Source organism: Pieris napi, chromosome 7, assembly GCF_905475465.1.
Source record: "Pieris napi chromosome 7, ilPieNapi1.2, whole genome shotgun sequence".
NCBI classification, from domain to species: Eukaryota; Metazoa; Arthropoda; class Insecta; order Lepidoptera; family Pieridae; genus Pieris; species Pieris napi.
The window spans coordinates 6,459,097-6,478,130 of NC_062240.1; the positions used below are offsets into that span (position 1 = coordinate 6,459,097).

Below are 19,034 nucleotides of genomic sequence, written 5' to 3' on the forward strand. Positions count from 1 at the left end.
TCATGTTTTTTATTATTCATCTTAATCGTCTTTGATTAAATAACCTTTTGGTCCAAGAAATATTTTATTACGTACTAATGAAATTTGTAAGCTATCTTGATATTTTTTTTTTAATTTATTCTCAAAGTGAGCCTTGCTGAAAATATTATTATATTCTTCACCTTTTTCCGTTGCTATATTTGAAATAACTTCTAAATAATGAGTACAAATAAAAGTGAAAGAATAACATTTCTTATTGTTGATCACATTTTCGTCGATAAAAGTACAAATTTCATTGAAAGCTTTTTTATGCAGTTGTAAATTTTTGTGGTAATTTGTTTCCGGTTTGTTTTCAAATTTCCGTAATTTATTAAAGTAATTTTTTCGGCAAATGCGATGATTATATACCGTTTTCGAATTTTGTATTTTTTGGAAGGTTTCTGTCTCTTGGATAAATGTTTTATACTTTTCTAAGGATTTAATTAAGCCATCTCTATCCAATTCAGAAAGCGGTTGTCGTTGTCCTTGATATTTCTTAGAGTTTTTGTCACAAAAAATACAAATTTTTTTATTGAGCTCGGAATTATTATCAGCATCGATATCTACAAGTGTATTTGACGTATCAGTGACGTTGTCTTCATTATTATCACTAACATAAGCTTCTGGTATGGATGTACATGGCTGAAGTAGAGATGTCGATGGCTGGGGTTCTAATGTTGCTGGTTCAACTATAGATGTAGATGGATGGAGTGTTGTAGATGGTTCTGCTGTGTATGAATTGTCGGATAATAAATTGTCTGTAATAAAATGTTTAAAAAAAATATTTTATAAATTTTTGTTAATACTAAAAATCATTAGATTTATAATAGTAATGAAATGAGATGTTCATTAGGCCACAAAAACATGAAATAAAAATGTTCTTTATTCATTGGGAAAAAATAAACTATTAAAATTTATTAATTTTATGCCTATCACAAGAAATTTATTTTTACTTAAGCAAGAAGTAACTTTTGTTATATATGAAATATAAGTAAGTTGAAAAATTCTATTTTAAAATAACTTCCAACAGTTTTTGAGTGACCCTTAGAATACGAGCAGGTAGTTTTTATGTATGTATAGATGTCAGAGTTATTGTATTGAACTATACAGGTAAAATATAGAATAATGATAAAAGTATACTGAACATTTTATTATGTCAGTAAGAAAACTGATAAACTTAGTGCTGTAAATGCTTAATTTTATTTATCAGTATGTAATTCTTGAAAAATAAATAAATTCATACAATACCTTTTGTAAGAGTATAAACATTGGATTCAATCACAGTATTTTCAATATATTTTTTCATCAAAGCTATAAAATTCTTATAACAACTTGTGTGATAACCATCTGAAAGGTTAGGAATCACTGGCAAAGCAATATCATTATATTTTAATCCATGATGTTTACGGATCTTTAACACCTCCTGACTTTTTTTGAGAGTTTTCTCCACAAAAGCAATCACTTTAGCATCATTTTTTTTACAAATAACACAAGCTAACTTTTCACTAGACATTTTCTAATTATTTGAGTTTTAAAACGTGTAATACCATTAGTAGAATAATACGACTGAAAATAGCGACTCCGAAATTCTAACTAGAAACCTCATGGGTTATTGCAAGTCACGTGGCCTCGCTAGAGCCAATAGTAACGCGGCAAGCAAGAACGAAGACAGCTGTCGATATGCGCTCTCTCTCACACTACAGCTTGTCTATAGTAGTACAGGCCCGTACCCATCCATTATTTGTTTGATCACCTGGCAGGTAGAAAGCCCTACCGAAATCATCTGTCTTTTTGGGAATCTTATTTTATAGTTATCCACTCCATTAAAATTTCAAGCTGCCTCAAAACATTTTTTATAATTTTTTGCAAAAAAATTTTGCACGCGTTACAACCCCGATTAAATTGTCTGGCTTATTTTTTTTCGTATTTATTAAGTATTACACTGCAACATATATAAATTGCGTATTGCCTCAAATATATTTTTGGAGAAAAAAAATAATATTTTTAAAAATGTAGGGGTTGATTTAGCCCCGCTACTCACCAGACAGGTCTGCAATTCCGTTTTGGAATATAATAGGAGAGGTATGTGACAAGTTTTCAGCTTGCCTCAAATACCTACCCAAAAATTGGTGCCAGCTCTCGGACTATAACGACGGGATATGAACGGGAACATTGAGGAGGTATGTTTCAACTTTATAGACATTTTATATATCTTGATGGTATTTATTTCCCACTCACAAGTCTCGATTTGCAAAAAAGGTTGTAAGACTTTTAGATGACTTTAATTTTTACAGTTTTAGCGACTAGTACAATAATGGCCTAAGGGGAGTATACCCCTTATCCTCATAAGGCTTTATTGTAATGGTTGTGGGACTTTAAGATTATTTAATAGAAAGGGTGTGATGATTCTGGTGGATGAAAAAGGCTAAACAAATCAGTTGCCATTTCCACCTGTTATCTGTTAAATTCCTTTAGGCAGTTAGCGATATGAGTCATCAACTTAATCAGTGATCACAGTTCTGAGGGTGCGAAATCAATTAGCTCAGGTGAATGTGTTGTGCTTACGTGTGCATAATGCAATTTTCGGTGTAATATGCATTGATTATAAGATGTGGTCTATTCCAGAAGGAGGCTTAATAGTTTTGACAGAAAATGATTCTGTACAGACTTCACTGATAATACGCGTCGTGCGTTTTACAATCAAGTCCAGCTCGTTTGGTGAGATATCGTGAAGGCTGGTCCCCAGAATGTGACCAGGATTTTCCTTAAAGTTGTGGCATTTCGCGTTTTTAATGCGGTATAAAGTTGCTTTTGTTGAGTGCAACGGTTGAGGAGTTTTGGTGCATAAAGTCAAATGTTATTAATAACATATGTTATGTTGAGTGGATGGGAATAGGTAACCTGACCGGCCAGATCGATGATAGAAGAGCGGGGGCAGCCGTGCATTATACAGTACATTGCACAATTGTAAGTCCGAAGAACTCATTAGAACAATCAGTTCTTAGCCCGTCTGTTGCTACGCGGGTAGCGGATTCCTTCCCTAAGTCAATGCCATACGTTAAAGTCACAGCCGACTACGATGGATGCATGAGGGTTTTGCGTGATGAAGTGTTCTAGTGAGTTGAGTGTATTGTTGTTGTCTCCTTCTGGCTCTATGTAAACAGAAGCCAGGTGTAGTGTAGAGGTACGTGAGGCTATAATTGCTAAGTTATCGGTGGAGTATTGAGTGAGTAGCATAGCATTGATGTGTGACCGTGTAATTATACAGGCTTTCGTAATACCTCCCCTTTGCTTGGTATGTACGAAAGCCTGGTATTTGTGCTATGTGTTGTTTCCTACTAGGCTTAGAGATGATAGCTATGCCTGTATGATTTTTAACAAAGTGTAACTTGAGCTTGTGGAATGCGCATATTTAATTATAGTTGGCCTCGACGCGGGCACGCATGGCCTTTACCTTGGGGCAATTTTCGCTGTCAGCAAGATGACTGACGTCGGTCTGGGTTTAAGATTGTGATTATGCTCACTGCAGTCAATGCAGCAAGGCTTCTCTGATGCTGCCAAGCTACATTCAACTGTTGTGTGCGTTTTTGCACATTTACCGCAAGTGGCAACGGTAGCTGGGCAGCGGTTTTTAGTATGCCCGAAGCCTAGGCAGTTCCTACACTGTAAGAAAAGTAAGAATGTCTCACAATGAGCCCTTTGGTAAGATATAGAGACCCTTTCGAGCTCCAAGAAATTGCGCCAGGAAAGCGGAGTTGCGTTGAGGACGATGTTGTACAAGATTATTTCGTTTAAATTTAATTTCCCACTTTTCGAGTCAAAGAGAGAGATTTTGCTCTCTTATTATGCTTACTACATCATCTATTGGAGTGTTTTTGCTTATACCCTTTAATTGTAGATATGTTCGGGTCGAACCGGCGCTCCTTTTCGGCCTTGAGCGAGCATGTCTTTTTAAGGTGTGTGTGCGCGTGTTGTCTATTCTCATCGCTTTCAAAAGTAAAGTTCAGTTTGGTTTTGGAAAGAATAGATATTTTTAGCAGAGCCTAGCCACCCTCTCTGAAATTGATAGATTTCCTTACTTTTTCAATTAAGTGTTGTGGGGTCGAGCTGGGTTCACCGCTGACTACCAGCGATGGCCCAGACGTTTTTTTGGGGATAGCCGCGATGCAGTACAAAATATTGTGCCCAGAGGGGGCGTGACTGTTTATTGTAGGCGAGTTTAGTGTTTCCTTTCAAAGGGTTTGTCTGAATTGCTGTTAACAATCTTAGTCAGTTGATGCCTTCCATGAGCCCCACCAACACAACAAACGGGGATTGTTATTATTGTATAGTAAAGAAAGAGAAATAAAACCATATTTAACTGAAATATGCAATTCGTTTATTTGATTCTATTTATAATATGATAACTTAAATGAGCGATGTACAGATTCCCTATACCTAGCCTATCCCCACATACTTACAATTAGGTAAGAATTATATACCTAGATATGAACATACGCAAAAGGTGCAGAATAATACGAAGATTATTAAAATTATCGCCAACCATGCGGGCATCGTACCTGAAATTAAGTACAAAGTTGTTAATAGTCATTTTATGTAATAAATTGTATCAAACAAAATTCTATTTGTTCAACTTTACGATAAAAATTGAAAAAAATTAAGATGCCGCAAAAATCAAAGAACTACGCCAAACAAATTTTCGGGCGCCTCCACATTCATAGTGTAACAATAATTAACTATTTACATTGATGCCGTGGCTTACTAGTAAGCGTAAGTACACATAGCTCATCTTGATCCTGGATTCGATTTCCAACAAAGCAATAAATAAAGTATCTCTGCTTAAAAAATTCTTCACGAGAAATATGTCTGCTCCATTCTGTTAAAGGCATACATCTGTCAAACATCAAACAGATATAAGAACTATAGTTACTAAACACCAAAATGTTTTTGTCCCAAAACATTACTTCTTATTAATATAGACGAAAAAACATAAAAAACAATAATTTCCTTACTGCGTTCAGGCAAGGCGTGCACGACGAGACAATTGTCCACTGATATTGAGAGCAACGCAGCCTCACTGCGCGATGTGATTGATGGACCATATCCGCGAACGGGGAGGAATGATAGACCCGTGACAAACATACGGTGCGCGCTTTTCACGTGCAACACACGCTAAAAAAAACAATAATCTATCAAACTTCGATCAACAGAAACATAATTATTATATAAATTAATTTTCCTTATAATTAGCTGTTATTATTATTGCGCGTACTAAGACGGTACATAACAACTAATCAATCACAGAAAAGAGTTTTCGACACTAGCCGATATGATCTTAGTCAAATAAAATTTATTTTTATGTATTAAGTATTGTTTGTTTTATGTCTACGCATTGGGTTTTTATCTTAATTGCAAAGGAAACATACGATAGAATGAATGATAGTACCAAAATGAGCCAAAACTCAATGTCAATTCAATTTCGATTAACATAACGTCCATTTTCAATTCCGCAAATAATTCTTATACCAAATTATTAAAAAGACCTGACATACATTATATATGCTCCCCAATCTTTCATGTGTTGTTAAAGTTTACTTTGGATTTGCTATAAGGTTATATATATATAATACAAAAATACCTCACATTACAATGCTTGATAGCTTTGCATAAATATTCTTAGTAATCTAGTAATAGGTGTAACCTTGTAGTAGATACTTATTATTGTGATACAGAATAAACAACAACTATTTTGCTAGATCAGGTAATAAATAGTCTCAAGCAGGTAAAATGTTTGAGATTTTGGATTACTTGTTAATGCATTACCTGCAAGCTAAATGCAATATAGATATCAACAGATCCACTAAACATTGTGCCCACTCCAACAAATCGACCATCATCTCTCACGGTTAAGGCAGACAATGCTTCATTACACACAACACTTTTTTGCAACACCCCACTATCAGGTTCCCATAATTGTAATAAACCACGTTGTTTGCCAGATCGTGACAATGGGTTGGCAACTGTGAACATTCTGTGCTGATCTGGCTTATCTTCTACCATTGCAAATCTATAACAATAAAAACAATAAACTATTTGATGTTGATTTCACATCTAATATCAAGGTCAGTTATTAACAACAACACACAGATACATTGATCTGTTTATGTAACTTACTTGCATCTCCTAAAAAGAAACTTGGTGCCATTGGGCGGTTGACATGTTAGTTGCAAAAGAGGTGCAGCCTTAGCTTCTGAGCTCCAGACATGGGCAAAGCCATCTTTTCCAATGCTCACCAGCTTACTGCCACATGGACTAAAGTCTAAGTCATCCAGCTTAAAATCAAAGACAATTTAAATGAATTAACCACAAATTGCATTTTATTTTAGATTATTAATTACTTAGAAAAATATTTTAACTATTAAATTAATAGATACAAAATACACTATATTTTATTTAATTTCATAATTTAAAGCTCACTTAATTTTGCTTAAAAATATAATTATTACATAAATAAAATATATTCTTTTGTGTAATATTATTGTTTCAATAACATTTATAGGATGTGAATGTATATGATTTACCTCTTTTGTATGACCCTGAAGTTCAAACAACAATTGCATTTGTGGAAAACTCCATACTCTAACAAGGCCATCTACACCTCCTGTTGCCATAAGATTGCCAATTGGACTTATTGAAACTACTCTTTGTAATGGATCCTCTCTGGAATGATATTTATTATATTAAGATAAGACTTATAATTTTTTTTTAACATACAGAGGTTGCTTTTATTATATATATTACCCAAAATCTGTCTGCACACTATCACCAGGTCTCATTTCAAATGATATTCTTTTTTCTGTTGTATTACAATTATTATCCATTTTGGAAATATTATCATTTTCAGATACAGTGCGTCGGCGACGTCGAACTAGACCATTTTCTGCTCGAAAGCTCCCTCTTCTCATCTCAGCAGCATCCACCATCCGAATATTCACTTTGTACAGCTGGCAATGACTCTCTTGACCAGCTGTTAAGTAGGTTCGGTTCTGGATATTTCGAACTGATAAGTTCATCACTACATTTGGACCAGTCTCATGCCTCATCACTTCTTCTGCTACAAATTTACTACCATTGTGCGAGAGTTCAAATATTTCCTACAAATTGAATTCAGTGAGAAAACAAAAAACATTTGTGTACTTTGATAATCGATAAAGCTGTTATAAAATTGACTACGCGTATAGGTACTTTAGTTTCATGTTTCATTACATTTATATGACATTTATATGACTCACAAATCCATTTGCAACGCCTGTGTTAGAAGCTCCTCCTCCACCAGCCACGATAACATGTCGATTCGTAAGAGTTTGAAGAGTGTAGAGAGGAAAATCAACCTTTGCAAGTAGCCCATCACATCTGTTTCGGGCCATTTTTGATAATTATCACACACCAGAGTTTTATAAGATGATAATTAATCATTTACTTTATCTTAACTAAAACACAATACTATAGGACCATTACATTTTAATAAACATTTGGAATAAAAATACGATTACAAACTAAACAACTGGCTTAAATCTTACAACTTCCAACATGACAAAAGTCATTAACTGACATATTGACAGCTATACAATGACATCTAATGACGTATAAATGTTGCCAGCTGTTAATTAAATAATATTGAAATCCCCGTGGATTACTCATATACTGGAATCTCGTCTGCCCTTTAAAGTGCAAAATCTCACTATTAAGAAATTAATAGTTGGTATTAATTAAACCCTTGTTGTCAATATGATAAAGTTCATAACAAAAATATTGTATAAAAAATATAACATTTTTTATGCTAAATACTCAATTTAATAGTACAGCATGTCGAATTAGAAATAAATTCATTTAAAGATTTCTCATAAAAGTTTGTGACGATGCAATAATTTAAAACATAATTATAACAATAACAAGTCGGCAACGATAGGGACTCAAATGTAGGTCAGTAAAATATTGACATGCAGATTACAAACGTTACTACGTTTTAGAATATAAAGAATCAAGTTTGAGTTCAAATAAGCAACTTAGGAATTCGCCTAACAGTTTTACGACTTTCTAAAAAGCGTAAAAGTATTAAAAATGCATATGATATAAATCATTTTATTAACGACTTAAAGGCTATAAACATTTGTATTTTATTTATGTGAAAGGATATTTTAAATAAATAAAATTAACCAATATTTATTTTATACCTATTATGTTTTGTGTACCAAAACATAATACAATCATATTTAAGTCGTCATTATTCTTACAAATATTTAATTACAAAAACACACGAACTCAATAAGATGCATCATATGTTGTTTAAAAAAATAATTGAGATCTATAAATTAATCAAAATAATCAAGGCGGCTCCGGTTATATATGTTCGTAATACCATACATCTACAAAAGTAATATGATGCCATAATTGTACAGTAAGTAATGTTGCTATCTGTGAGTAATTGAAGCTGTTTTAACGAAAACTTGTACTTAAATATAAAATGGCTTTTAAAAGATAATTTGATTCACTAACCATCAGATTTAAAGTCGAGTCTTAGCTCTTACTATATGCATTCATGACGTTGCATCTAATCATAAAGCCGCAGATAGACTATACCCTTCACTTGTAACAGAACATCAAGCATCTTTCTAGCGAGAACTTTTTGATACTCATTAAAAAAATATTCTTCCGAAAATGTCGGCAAAACCTACTGTCATTTCTCGAGAATGATCGCTGAAACTCTGGTTTATTTTTCGCTAATGTAAGAATATAGAACTATTGGCAAATTACAAGTGAATTGCTCAACCAGTAAACGTAAGGCAAAATCCAAGCTTTTAAAGCTAATCCCCCATGACAGAAAAATTTGTTACTATAATTTCGCTCGCTTTCTACAATTGTGGCACTATCACAGATCTAAATAAAAAAGAGGGTTTTGTCTAAAATATATACTGTACTTTAGATCAGCCATTTCACATATAAGTAAAAAGTTCCGAGTCGAGACGAGCGTTAAGCATGACTTATGTCATAAACATTCTGACATACTGGAGTCATCGTTAGCGCTAAGTTTCGACTCAAATCTTAACCTGGATAGCCCTATGCTATAACAAGGGAAAAATTTAACCGATTTCACATTACTAATATCCACAGCTGTAGTCGTTCAATTCAATTCGATTTATAAAAAAACTCGCCGTTTTTAAAATAAAAAAAGCTGAATGGTACGTATATTTCAAAATCTCAGTCATGATTATATTTAGTTATTCGATCAGTTAGTGAACGACTCTGAGTTCCACTTAATCGTACATCTTATTAGAAGTTATGAATGGTCATTTTAATTCAGTCATAATATAAACGCAAGTCACATTAATTACACACAAATGTAGTCAGTGAGAGTTTTCAGTGTTTTTCGGTTATTTAGCGAGATGCTTAGTATCTTATGTAAATAATGTAATAAAATCAAGTATGCATTTAGCATTCTCGTTATAAAAGTAAAATCTGAAAGAGTGGTTTAGTATGTGAATATGATCGACCGGATAAGGCCATCGCGCACTGAGTCGCTGCTCTGTCCAATGCCAAAGTTGAAGAAGACTGATTCCGCAGCTACCTGCTGTGCACACGTGCCCATTGGATACCAACCCACCTTATTAAATACTATACCTACTTTGTACACCTGCAATTGAAAATCCAATTTTAATATACATACTATATATTAATAAACTTATTATATGTGTTCGCAATTAAGGCATTAGTTTTATGTTAATATAAACAATAAAGTTATGTTAATAGTTGATCAATAAATACATGAAATAATATAGATTTTTTTATCTGAATATGGAACATATGTTTCAAAGTTTATTTTCAAATAAAATGTCTTTAACCGATAAAAACGTAAAATTATTTATAGGTCGGTTATCGAAAGCTGGCGCGTTCACAGTACTCACACTAATGCCATTTACTATACAGTATGTTTAAAAATATGACTTTTTTGCCAAGCTATATATTTTAGTCTACTCTGGTTTTAGTAAGGTTGGGTGGGTTGTAAATAAATAAAAATGTGTCAAATACATATATAAATATTATGTGCATACGAGGGTGGATCCAATAGTTCTAAGCCCGACCAAGAACGTAAAAGAGTAGTTTGTGTAAATAATTTTTTATTTTTCGACATAAGCTCCATCTAGCTCAACACACTTCACTTTTACTTCACTAACAATTCTTTCAATACTCTTAGAAACACCAGTCGCACCTGATGTCAAATTAAAAATTACATTTTTTCATTAAACTGTTTTATTAAGATGCTTAAACTAATTAAAAACATTCTACACAAGATTGTCCTGTTAATGTTTAGACGGAATATATTTCATAAGACATTTTTTTCAAAGTATTCTAACCTCCAACCAAATAAGTAAAAATCTTGACCGAGCGCGAGAGAGACGGACAGTCTTTTCATGATGCTTATTTAGTTTGACATTGACAGTCGCGCTTATTCACAGACACTACACAAGCACAAAGTGTAAATGTGTTGAAGCCGACAGCTTTAGATAACATACCAATACATTCATTAATTTTTATTATTAATTATGTGCATTACGTAAAACATACACAATATCAGATTTGAATAAATTGTTTTTTTTTTTAATTTAGTGACAAATATTATTTTATTATAATCAATGGTCAGTGTAATATAGTATAATATAATATAAATACCTTATTCCGTTGTATATAAACGGGTCGGTTGAACATAATGTCGAGTAAATGTCGATATGGCACGCGACTGGTGTAGTGCGTATACGTCAATCGTGCTCCGTCCGCATCCAATAGATGTGCGTACAGAAGCTCAGAATAGCCCCCCGCCCCGCTACCCGTTACCGCGCTTTCCTCACTCGGCGCTTGAGTTGGTACCTGATTTTTATTGTTTATTAAAAATAAAATAAATAAAAATCAGTGGCGCTATAACCTCTTTAAGTCTTGGCCTCAGATTTCTGAATCTGTTTCACGATCATTTTTAAATCTAATAGGCAAGTAGTTTATCAGCCTCCAGTGCCTGACACACGATGTCGACTTTTTGGGTCTAAGACATGTCGGTTTCCTCACGATGTTTTCCTTCACCGTTCGAGCAAATGTTAAATATAAATAAAGTCCATTGGTGCACAGCCGGGGATCGAACCTACTACCTCAGGTATGAGAGTCGCACGCTGAAGCCACTAGGCCAACACTGCTCATTATTTTTTATTAGTATTATGTTTTCTATGTAAAAAATAGGCTCTCTGAAAATCAGTATGACTGGTGACAGATGAGTTAGGCTCGATATAGGATCTATATTTTTGTCTTTGTTTAATTAACTAAATAAGTATTTTCATTCATTTTCCTGTTTCTTGCTTTAAAAATTTTTGTAAGTCATCAAGTAATCCATAAACATACCTGAACGCCAAGCAGACATATATTTTTATCAACCATGAAGGTAACTGAGCAATCTAATACACTCGTGTTAAGACAATCCGTTTGCTGAACTACAGCGCGTTGGCAGTAGATCTTATGCAGGTCGGAATTGTGACGTTCTGTGTGGTCCACCACCATGCCCAGAACTGGCCATAGACCTGGTTAGACCAAGAGGGAATTAAGAATAAAATTATGATACTTTTCGTTGATCAACGGCATCTTTAGATAGGAACACGCCATTATGTTTGGCCAATCAAAAAAACTGCGTCATCGTTAAAAAATAATTGAGGGTAGAATGTAAAACTTTAGTTTCAATTACAATTTTTACAATAATTCCTACAACTTTGCAAACACGGAGATGTTTTTTAACCGACTAAAGGTTAAATAGTTCGACCGGATGTGATATTTTTGGATTTAGATAAAATTTGAGTATGTATTAAGGACATCCATTTAATTTAATAAATGTATGTTTGTCCACAAATGTCTCGGATACTAAATCGTACCGCGATGACGCTATATTTTACGCTAATATTTTAAATCAGGTACATTCAACTTAGAGAGCAATCACTTTCATCAATACCGGTTAAGTAGGTTTATAGATGAATATACAATCATTTTTGAAAGGGGATTTGAATAATTATATAGAAAAAAATACAGAAAAAAGAGAACTCTTATTTAAATAAAAAAAGGGTTCGTGTATTTATGTACGCGCGTAAGAAGTTATACTTCTTTGGCATTATTAAAAATAGTTTTTGATTGCGAGGAGTCATTATAGTCAATAAAGTTCAGTTTACATTTGAAAAATAAAATAAACAAATATTTATTATTATTCTCTTACATTAAGTGCAACATAAATTCTATTATTATTCGAATGTTGTTTTTAAATTATGTCCAATGCCGTAGCATCTTCCGTGGGCAACTTCATTCTGTTAATTTTGTGTCACGGTGCGCGCGCATCGTAAAATTTCACTCACATCAATTTTTCATAACGCGCCTAAAGAAGTATAACTTCAAAATATTATTAAGTACTCACTCTCATGGCGGGTGGGTCTTGGGTAAGAGGGACAGGTGTTTGTTGAAGGAGCGGGACGATTGTTGTCCCATACTTGCTCAACTGCGACCGGACTGGGAGTGTCAACCACAAATGTTGTCATCTGTAAGAATTTAACATATAATTAGCAAAATTTTTACTAAAATAACTTGGTGGCGTGGTAGTCGCGCGTTCAAATCCCAACTGTGCTATTCAAATAATGTAATAACAATTATAATAATCTAGGGGCGCTACAAACCTTGTTATCTCGGCCACAGATTAAAAAAAAAAAAAAAATGGCATCCATTTCTTTGATATTTTTTAAATTATGTATTATAGACAGGTCAGCCTTCAGTGCCTGACACAATATGTCATTGATTTTTCAGTTTGCCTTCACTGTAGGTGTAAATGCTAATTGCGCACATAGAAAAAAAATTCAATGTTACACAGCCGTGATTCAAACACACGTCCTCAGGGATGAGGGTCACACGCAAGCCATTAGCCCAACACTGCTCTTTCTTTTTTCCATGTATGCATTTGCACACAAGTATAAGGAATAAACCACCACTATCAAAAGATCAGTGATGAATTCGAAACAGCCTATATAAACTTACATTACAGGAAGGTCCACAACCGATCAGCTGTTTCCTTGGACTCCGACAAGTTGAAAAACCAGTTGGCATTGGCACATCGGAATTGTTTGAAAGGATATTCATGAGGACTGTGAAAGCTTCTGACTCGGTTAAAAGGGAGGATCTCGCTGGGCCCTCAGCGAACTGTTGTGCCGACAATGTCAGAAATCTGACCTTTTCAATAGCACTGCGGAGGGTTGGCTTGCTTTCAGAGGCTTGAATAGAAAACACATAGATATTTATCTTATCTTCCTTATATATGTTAAATTTATGACAAAGTTTCCACAGAATATCGAAATTTAAAAATACTTACCAGTAAAATAATAGTGGTATATTGAAATTATAGAATACAGACTTTGACAAAGTTTAAATGTAGTAATATATTAAATTTTTAACTTCATATCTATTGTGCAGGTTAATGGATTTCATTGATTGCTAGACAAAAATGGAGGATTTTGAGGCACATTGTGAACTGTATAATATTAATACTCCAATAAATCCTGCACTGAAGAATAAAATCTTTTAAAGTATTTTAAAATGTATGTTTTGTGATATAAAGGGAAATGAAAAATATTCCTTTTTTGACCCGGTAATGTAATTATACTTAGTGGTCAAAATATCATACTTTTAGGCTTCTTGCTTTCTGGGGGCTGAACGGAATGGTCTGTATTGTCACAGGAGCGACACGCCTCCATTGCAGCCGCTGGACTGTTCTCGGCGCTGCTCTCAATATTAACTACCTGTAAATAATTAAATTAAAAAATTAAGACACAGATAGTTAAATGAACCATCTTTTCCCTCTAGCAGCATGGGGCAGACACATTTCTGCATTTAGTTTATTGAAGTACACAAAAGGAATTTTAGGTGCCAAGCCTTGCAGTTACGGCATTTATCTGTAAGATTTATTTATTTATTGTATACATGATCCTAAATAGAAAGAAGTTGGCGTGGTGGAAACACAAACTGGACACAGTTTTTCCGTCCACCAGGTCGTCGAACATATTTAAATAATTAACCTATTACACACTCAGGCCAGTGACATACTATACAATATAACACCCCCACCAATAAACCATAAAATTGCACGAACAACATAAACAACAGAAACAATGACGCTCCACAGCCGATACAAGAAACCTGTTCTTGACGAGAAATTCTCATTCGAATACAGGATGTGTTCTAATATTCGAACATGAACATGAACTAAATGACGACGTCCTACTTTTTGTTATGCATAATTTGTTATTGTTTGACTTATAAAGTAATTTTTTAATTTTAAATATTATACCGGTACAATGAAATGAAAGTCTAACTATAAATGTAACTCTGATGGGTTTGAGATAGTTAGACTTATTAATTATCAACCTAATTTAACATGTTTTAATTGTGGTACTAATAAAAAAACTGGTACCAATCCATTATCAACTAAGCAATAAATATTAATCAATATTTCTAATAAAATAGCTTGGCACTTTTTAAGATAGTAAAGGACCTTTAAGTTAAGGGGCTTACCCAACCCATAAAAATTTACTTTGTGCATCTGCATAATAATAAAAAAATTACAATATTCATAACTCAGCATAAAAGACAGTAAAAAAGCTTTATCAATCAACAAGAATAATTAGGTTAGGTAATCAGGTATACCTAAACTAATTATTCATAAATTGCTAATACTAGAACCTCGTTAAGTCGAACCTCGATAAGTCAAAAACCTCCAAATCTCGAAAAAATGTTTTGTTCCCTTCCCTTAAAACACCAAAACCTCCATTACTTGAAATCTTGAGCCTCTGTTAATCGAAATAATCACCGAGTCCCTCCAAGCCATTTTGGTACATATTTTCACTCTATAACTCGAAAAATTAAATTTGACCTCTGTATCTCGAACATAGGAACGTTTTATTTTACAACCTTTACAACTTGATCATTTGGAATTTATTATCTCTATTGTTCGAACAAAAATAAGTTACGACTTTAAGAACTTGCCGACAATGTGAGTACACTATTGTTTCTTAGAAAACATTTTAGGAGTATACAATAATAAATTTATGACTCATGGAAACACGTATTTGCTTGCTTTGTGTCAGGTGTTCAATTTTGATTCCCTTTGAAATACTGTCAGAAGTAGTTTGGTTCTACTGCAATACACATCAATTAGTACAACAGTTAACATGAGTGCTGTGAAACGTAAACTAAAAACTTTAAGTCTTGCTGAAAAATTAGAAGTGCTCGAAGCTGTGAAGAGCTGTCAAAAAAAGAAAGATGTTGCTGAACAATTTGGCCTGCCAATGAGTACTCTTTCAACAATAATAAAAAATGAATCAGACATCATGAGAAAAATACAAAACGGTCAAAGTTTGTCCTGCAAAAGACGAAGAATTGCAGAATATCCGGGCTTGGAGGAGTGCTTACTTAAATGGTTTAAGCAGTGTCGCAGCCAAAATATTAGTGTTAGTGGACCACTGTTACAAGAAAAAGCCCAAATATTCTCTAAATCATTGGGACTCAATTTCAGAGCCAGTAATGGATGGTTAGAAAAATTCAAAAGAAGACAGGAACTTGTTTTTAAAAAAGTTTGTGGGGAAAGCACAAGTGTCAACATTGAAACCTGTAACAAATGGAAAAGTGAATTGCAAGATTTGTTACATGGTTACGAACCTGACAATATCTTCAATGCTGACGAAACAGGCCTGTTTTTTAAATGTCTTCCTGATAAGACTCTAACTTTTAAAAATGATAAATGCCATGGTGGGAAGCATAGCAAGGAACGTTTGACTATCCTGCTAGGAGCAAACATGTCGGGCACAGAAAAACTCTCACCGTTAGTCATCGGCAAATTTAAAAAACCTCGTTGTTTTTCAAGATGTAAATCACTACCACTGCAATATGAAGCGAATACAAAAGCGTGGATGACTTCTGCAATTTTCAAAAACTGGCTCATAAGCATTGATATGAAAATGGCCAGAGAAAAAAGAAAAATCTTGTTGTTCGTTGATAATTGTACAGCTCATAAAGATATTCCACAAATGAAAGCTGTTAAAATACATTACCTGCCTGCCAATACCACATCAATTTTACAGCCTATGGACCAAGGTATCATTAAAAACTTCAAGTCATTGTATCGAAAAGAAGTTGTCAGGAACATGCTGGATAATATGGAAGAAAAAAAGAATTCTACTATAGATGTATTGCAAGCCATGAGAATGGCTGATAAAGCTTGGCGAAATGTTACTGCTACTACAATAAAAAACTGTTATGTACACTGTGGTTTTTCATCGTCGTCAACAGTAGTAGCTGAAACCGAAGATATTTCTATTTCACCTCCTGCAGAATGGAACGCAGTGCTATCTGAATCAGGAATATCCTTTGAGGACTTTGTTTCGTGCGATGATGGAGTTATGACTGCTGGGACATTATCTGATGACGAAATTATCGATTCAGTAGCTCAGAAAACCGATACTAAGGATTTAGATGACATAGAAGACGTGAATAGTACATGCGCTCCATCGGTTTCCATCAAAGAGGCGCGAACCGCATTGAATACCTTACGTAATTTTATAGAGCAAACCAGTAACTCTGAAGAAGAAGAATTTTCTGCTCTTTATAGATTAGACAATGCTATAGATAGAGAAAGCAAAAAAAAATTACTGACTTTTATTAATGCCATATTTTTTATTTTAAAATGATTTATAATAAATAAAAATATGTTTGTCACCTCTGCAAGTTGAATTTTTATTTATTTTACCTCTCTAACTCAAAATTTATAAGAATAAACCTCAAATTCTTTATGTCGAATCAAAATCCGCCTAAGTCGAAATCGTCACTAAGTTGAAAACTCTATAACTCGAATTTTTTGGCGTCTCCCTTGATGTTCGACTTATAGAGGTTCTACCTATACCAGAGATGACTTTATAAAGACTTATTCTTCTGTTTTACAGCTTAATACTTTTGCTTTTCTTTGACAGAAATCTGATCATACAGAAATATGGTAAATAATTAGGATGTTAAGTATTTAAATTTTGTGTCTATCTACTGCAATACCTGTGTATTATCCTTAGATGTAGATGGTGGTGGACTTTTGGGAGCAGTTTCAGATTCTCTTTGGTCAGTTGATGTACCCTCTGTTGAGGGACCCTCAGTAGAAGGACTACTGCTTCGCTCAGCATTCCGCTTTTCCATAGCTTTTGAATACCTATGAATTATATAACTATTGATAAATAGAATTTTAAGTTATGGTTAACAAAGAATTATTTTAATATAATGTAAAGTAATCGCAAAGTTATAATGTTGACAGCACAATATAAGTTATAACATTCAAAACTCTTCATAAAAATAATTTAATATTTATTGAGAACTTTCAAGTCATTTAAACTAAACCATGAAAAACTTTGCAAATTTTTGGGAAATTCTAATAATAAATTATAGAATCTTACACAAGATTTAGTACAAAGTATGACTCCCATATGTCAAATCCTATACATTTTGAGATATGGGAGTCATCTTAGCATTAAGTCTAGACAATGAATCTTCCCCATAAACTTAGTAGTTGTTGCAGTCACCTCACAGCAGCATTAAATAAATCCATTTCTGAATCAATATTGAGGTGGTCTAGTGAGAAGACTGTAATCACTGTATTCAATTCCACTTCTTCAAAACTGCTATCATTTAACACATCTTTGGTATTAGTACTGATTATCTGAAATTGTGACATAATGTTGATCAGACAATCAAGACATCTTACACCAGAAAATCTGATTAAATGACGGCATTTTACCTGCAAACATTTTTCCATCAAAACATTTTCATCAAACAGCCGAGCAAACTCATATGCTCTACAAGCATTTTTTGGATAGAGATCAGACCAGAGGTAACGGGTGCATTCTTTAACTAAGTGTGGCAGCATATATTTTTTAGCTCCATAGCAGAGCTCACAAGCTTTATCAAATGAACTCAAATTTATGTTTCCTGTGTAAATGTACCTGTAATATTATATATAACTACATATTACATATTTACAACAAATTATTAAAATAATGTGTTTCTAAAATACACATATTTTATCCTTGGCCTAGCTTTGATTGTTTATAAGATATAAGATCACTTGTTGTTGTTACATAATTTGTAAGTTACTAAATAAACAATTAAAAAAAGAAATTATATATATTTATTATTATTTATTTAAGAAATTATTATATTATTACTATAATCTTTAAATGTCATACACGCAGCCTAGGGAATAACTTACTCTAGAAGGGCCTTGAATGCATCAATCTGAACATCTAAAATTGGTATTGGATCATTCCTTTCGGGCATGCCACCGTAGAACATTGCCTCAAACACCGGAGATGCCATCGCCAAAATAAGCTTGTGACCAGCTATCACCACTTGATTAGGCTCGGAACCCACCAGAAAAGTGCAATCCGACCACTGGCCAGTTTGGAGCAAGTATGCTCCTCGCTGTTTTAATTCTATACATTCTAATTGCCAGTCTGTTGGGGCTGCCGCCATTATTTTATATTTGTTGTTGTTATAACTAAACTTAACGTGGCAAAAACTTTATAATATGATATTATATTTATTTTAATAAATTATTGAAACTGTTTGAAACTCAGGGCGCATAAATTATTTTGTCTATTGACAAATGACAACACAGTAGTACAGAACACTGAACAGTAGAACACTCAACACAAGTCACAAACCCTAACGATTCACCAAAAAGACAAAACGTCACCTAGGCAATGTGAATATTTTTATCGATTCACGAATATTTCCCTTTGATTATTCATTCGATAGTGACAATCAAACGGCTGTTGAGTGTTGATAGTGAGCAAAATTTAAAATTTCATATTATGTACTAAACATATCTTACGTCTTATCTTACAAAATATTATAAACTA

General features: G+C 33.5%; 2 protein-coding genes across 2 annotated transcripts; both read right to left on the reverse strand.

The window, feature by feature from the left end:
• Nucleotides 1-4,373: 4,373 nt before the first annotated feature.
• Nucleotides 4,374-7,597, reverse strand: LOC125050932 (prolactin regulatory element-binding protein). The gene is made up of 7 exons (XM_047651018.1): nucleotides 7,311-7,597; nucleotides 6,820-7,172; nucleotides 6,600-6,738; nucleotides 6,193-6,350; nucleotides 5,842-6,085; nucleotides 5,031-5,190; nucleotides 4,374-4,577 (listed from the first exon to the last, which is right to left on the reverse strand). Exons 1-7 carry the CDS (start codon nucleotides 7,443-7,445, stop codon nucleotides 4,492-4,494), a joined length of 1,275 nt encoding a protein of 424 aa, XP_047506974.1. The 5' UTR covers nucleotides 7,446-7,597; the 3' UTR covers nucleotides 4,374-4,491.
• LOC125050931 lies at nucleotides 7,523-18,652 on the reverse strand. Its single transcript, XM_047651017.1, has 10 exons — nucleotides 18,383-18,652; nucleotides 17,912-18,116; nucleotides 17,697-17,833; nucleotides 17,179-17,329; nucleotides 13,766-13,880; nucleotides 13,123-13,355; nucleotides 12,512-12,632; nucleotides 11,461-11,636; nucleotides 10,747-10,941; nucleotides 7,523-9,709 (listed from the first exon to the last, which is right to left on the reverse strand). Exons 1-10 carry the CDS (start codon nucleotides 18,643-18,645, stop codon nucleotides 9,548-9,550), a joined length of 1,758 nt encoding a protein of 585 aa, XP_047506973.1. The 5' UTR covers nucleotides 18,646-18,652; the 3' UTR covers nucleotides 7,523-9,547.
• Between the last annotated feature and the right edge of the window lie 382 nt (nucleotides 18,653-19,034).

What these genes read in the sequence shown, in the direction of transcription:
- LOC125050931 (XM_047651017.1), bottom strand. Translation starts at nt 18,645, where the DNA reads ATGGCGGCAGCCCCAACAGACTGGCAATTAGAATGTATAGAATTAAAA. An exon ending in GCATTCAAGGCCCTTCTAGA is followed by an intron (nt 18,117 to 18,382) that starts GTAAGTTATTCC and finishes ATAATATTACAG; the next exon opens with GTACATTTACACAGGAAACA. An exon ending in TGATGGAAAAATGTTTGCAG is followed by an intron (nt 17,834 to 17,911) that starts GTAAAATGCCGT and finishes TCACAATTTCAG; the next exon opens with ATAATCAGTACTAATACCAA.
- LOC125050932 (XM_047651018.1), bottom strand. Translation starts at nt 7,445, where the DNA reads ATGGCCCGAAACAGATGTGATGGGCTACTTGCAAAGGTTGATTTTCCT. An exon ending in TTCAGGGTCATACAAAAGAG is followed by an intron (nt 6,351 to 6,599) that starts GTAAATCATATA and finishes TTTGATTTTAAG; the next exon opens with CTGGATGACTTAGACTTTAG. An exon ending in ATATTGCATTTAGCTTGCAG is followed by an intron (nt 5,191 to 5,841) that starts GTAATGCATTAA and finishes TGTTTTTTTTAG; the next exon opens with CGTGTGTTGCACGTGAAAAG.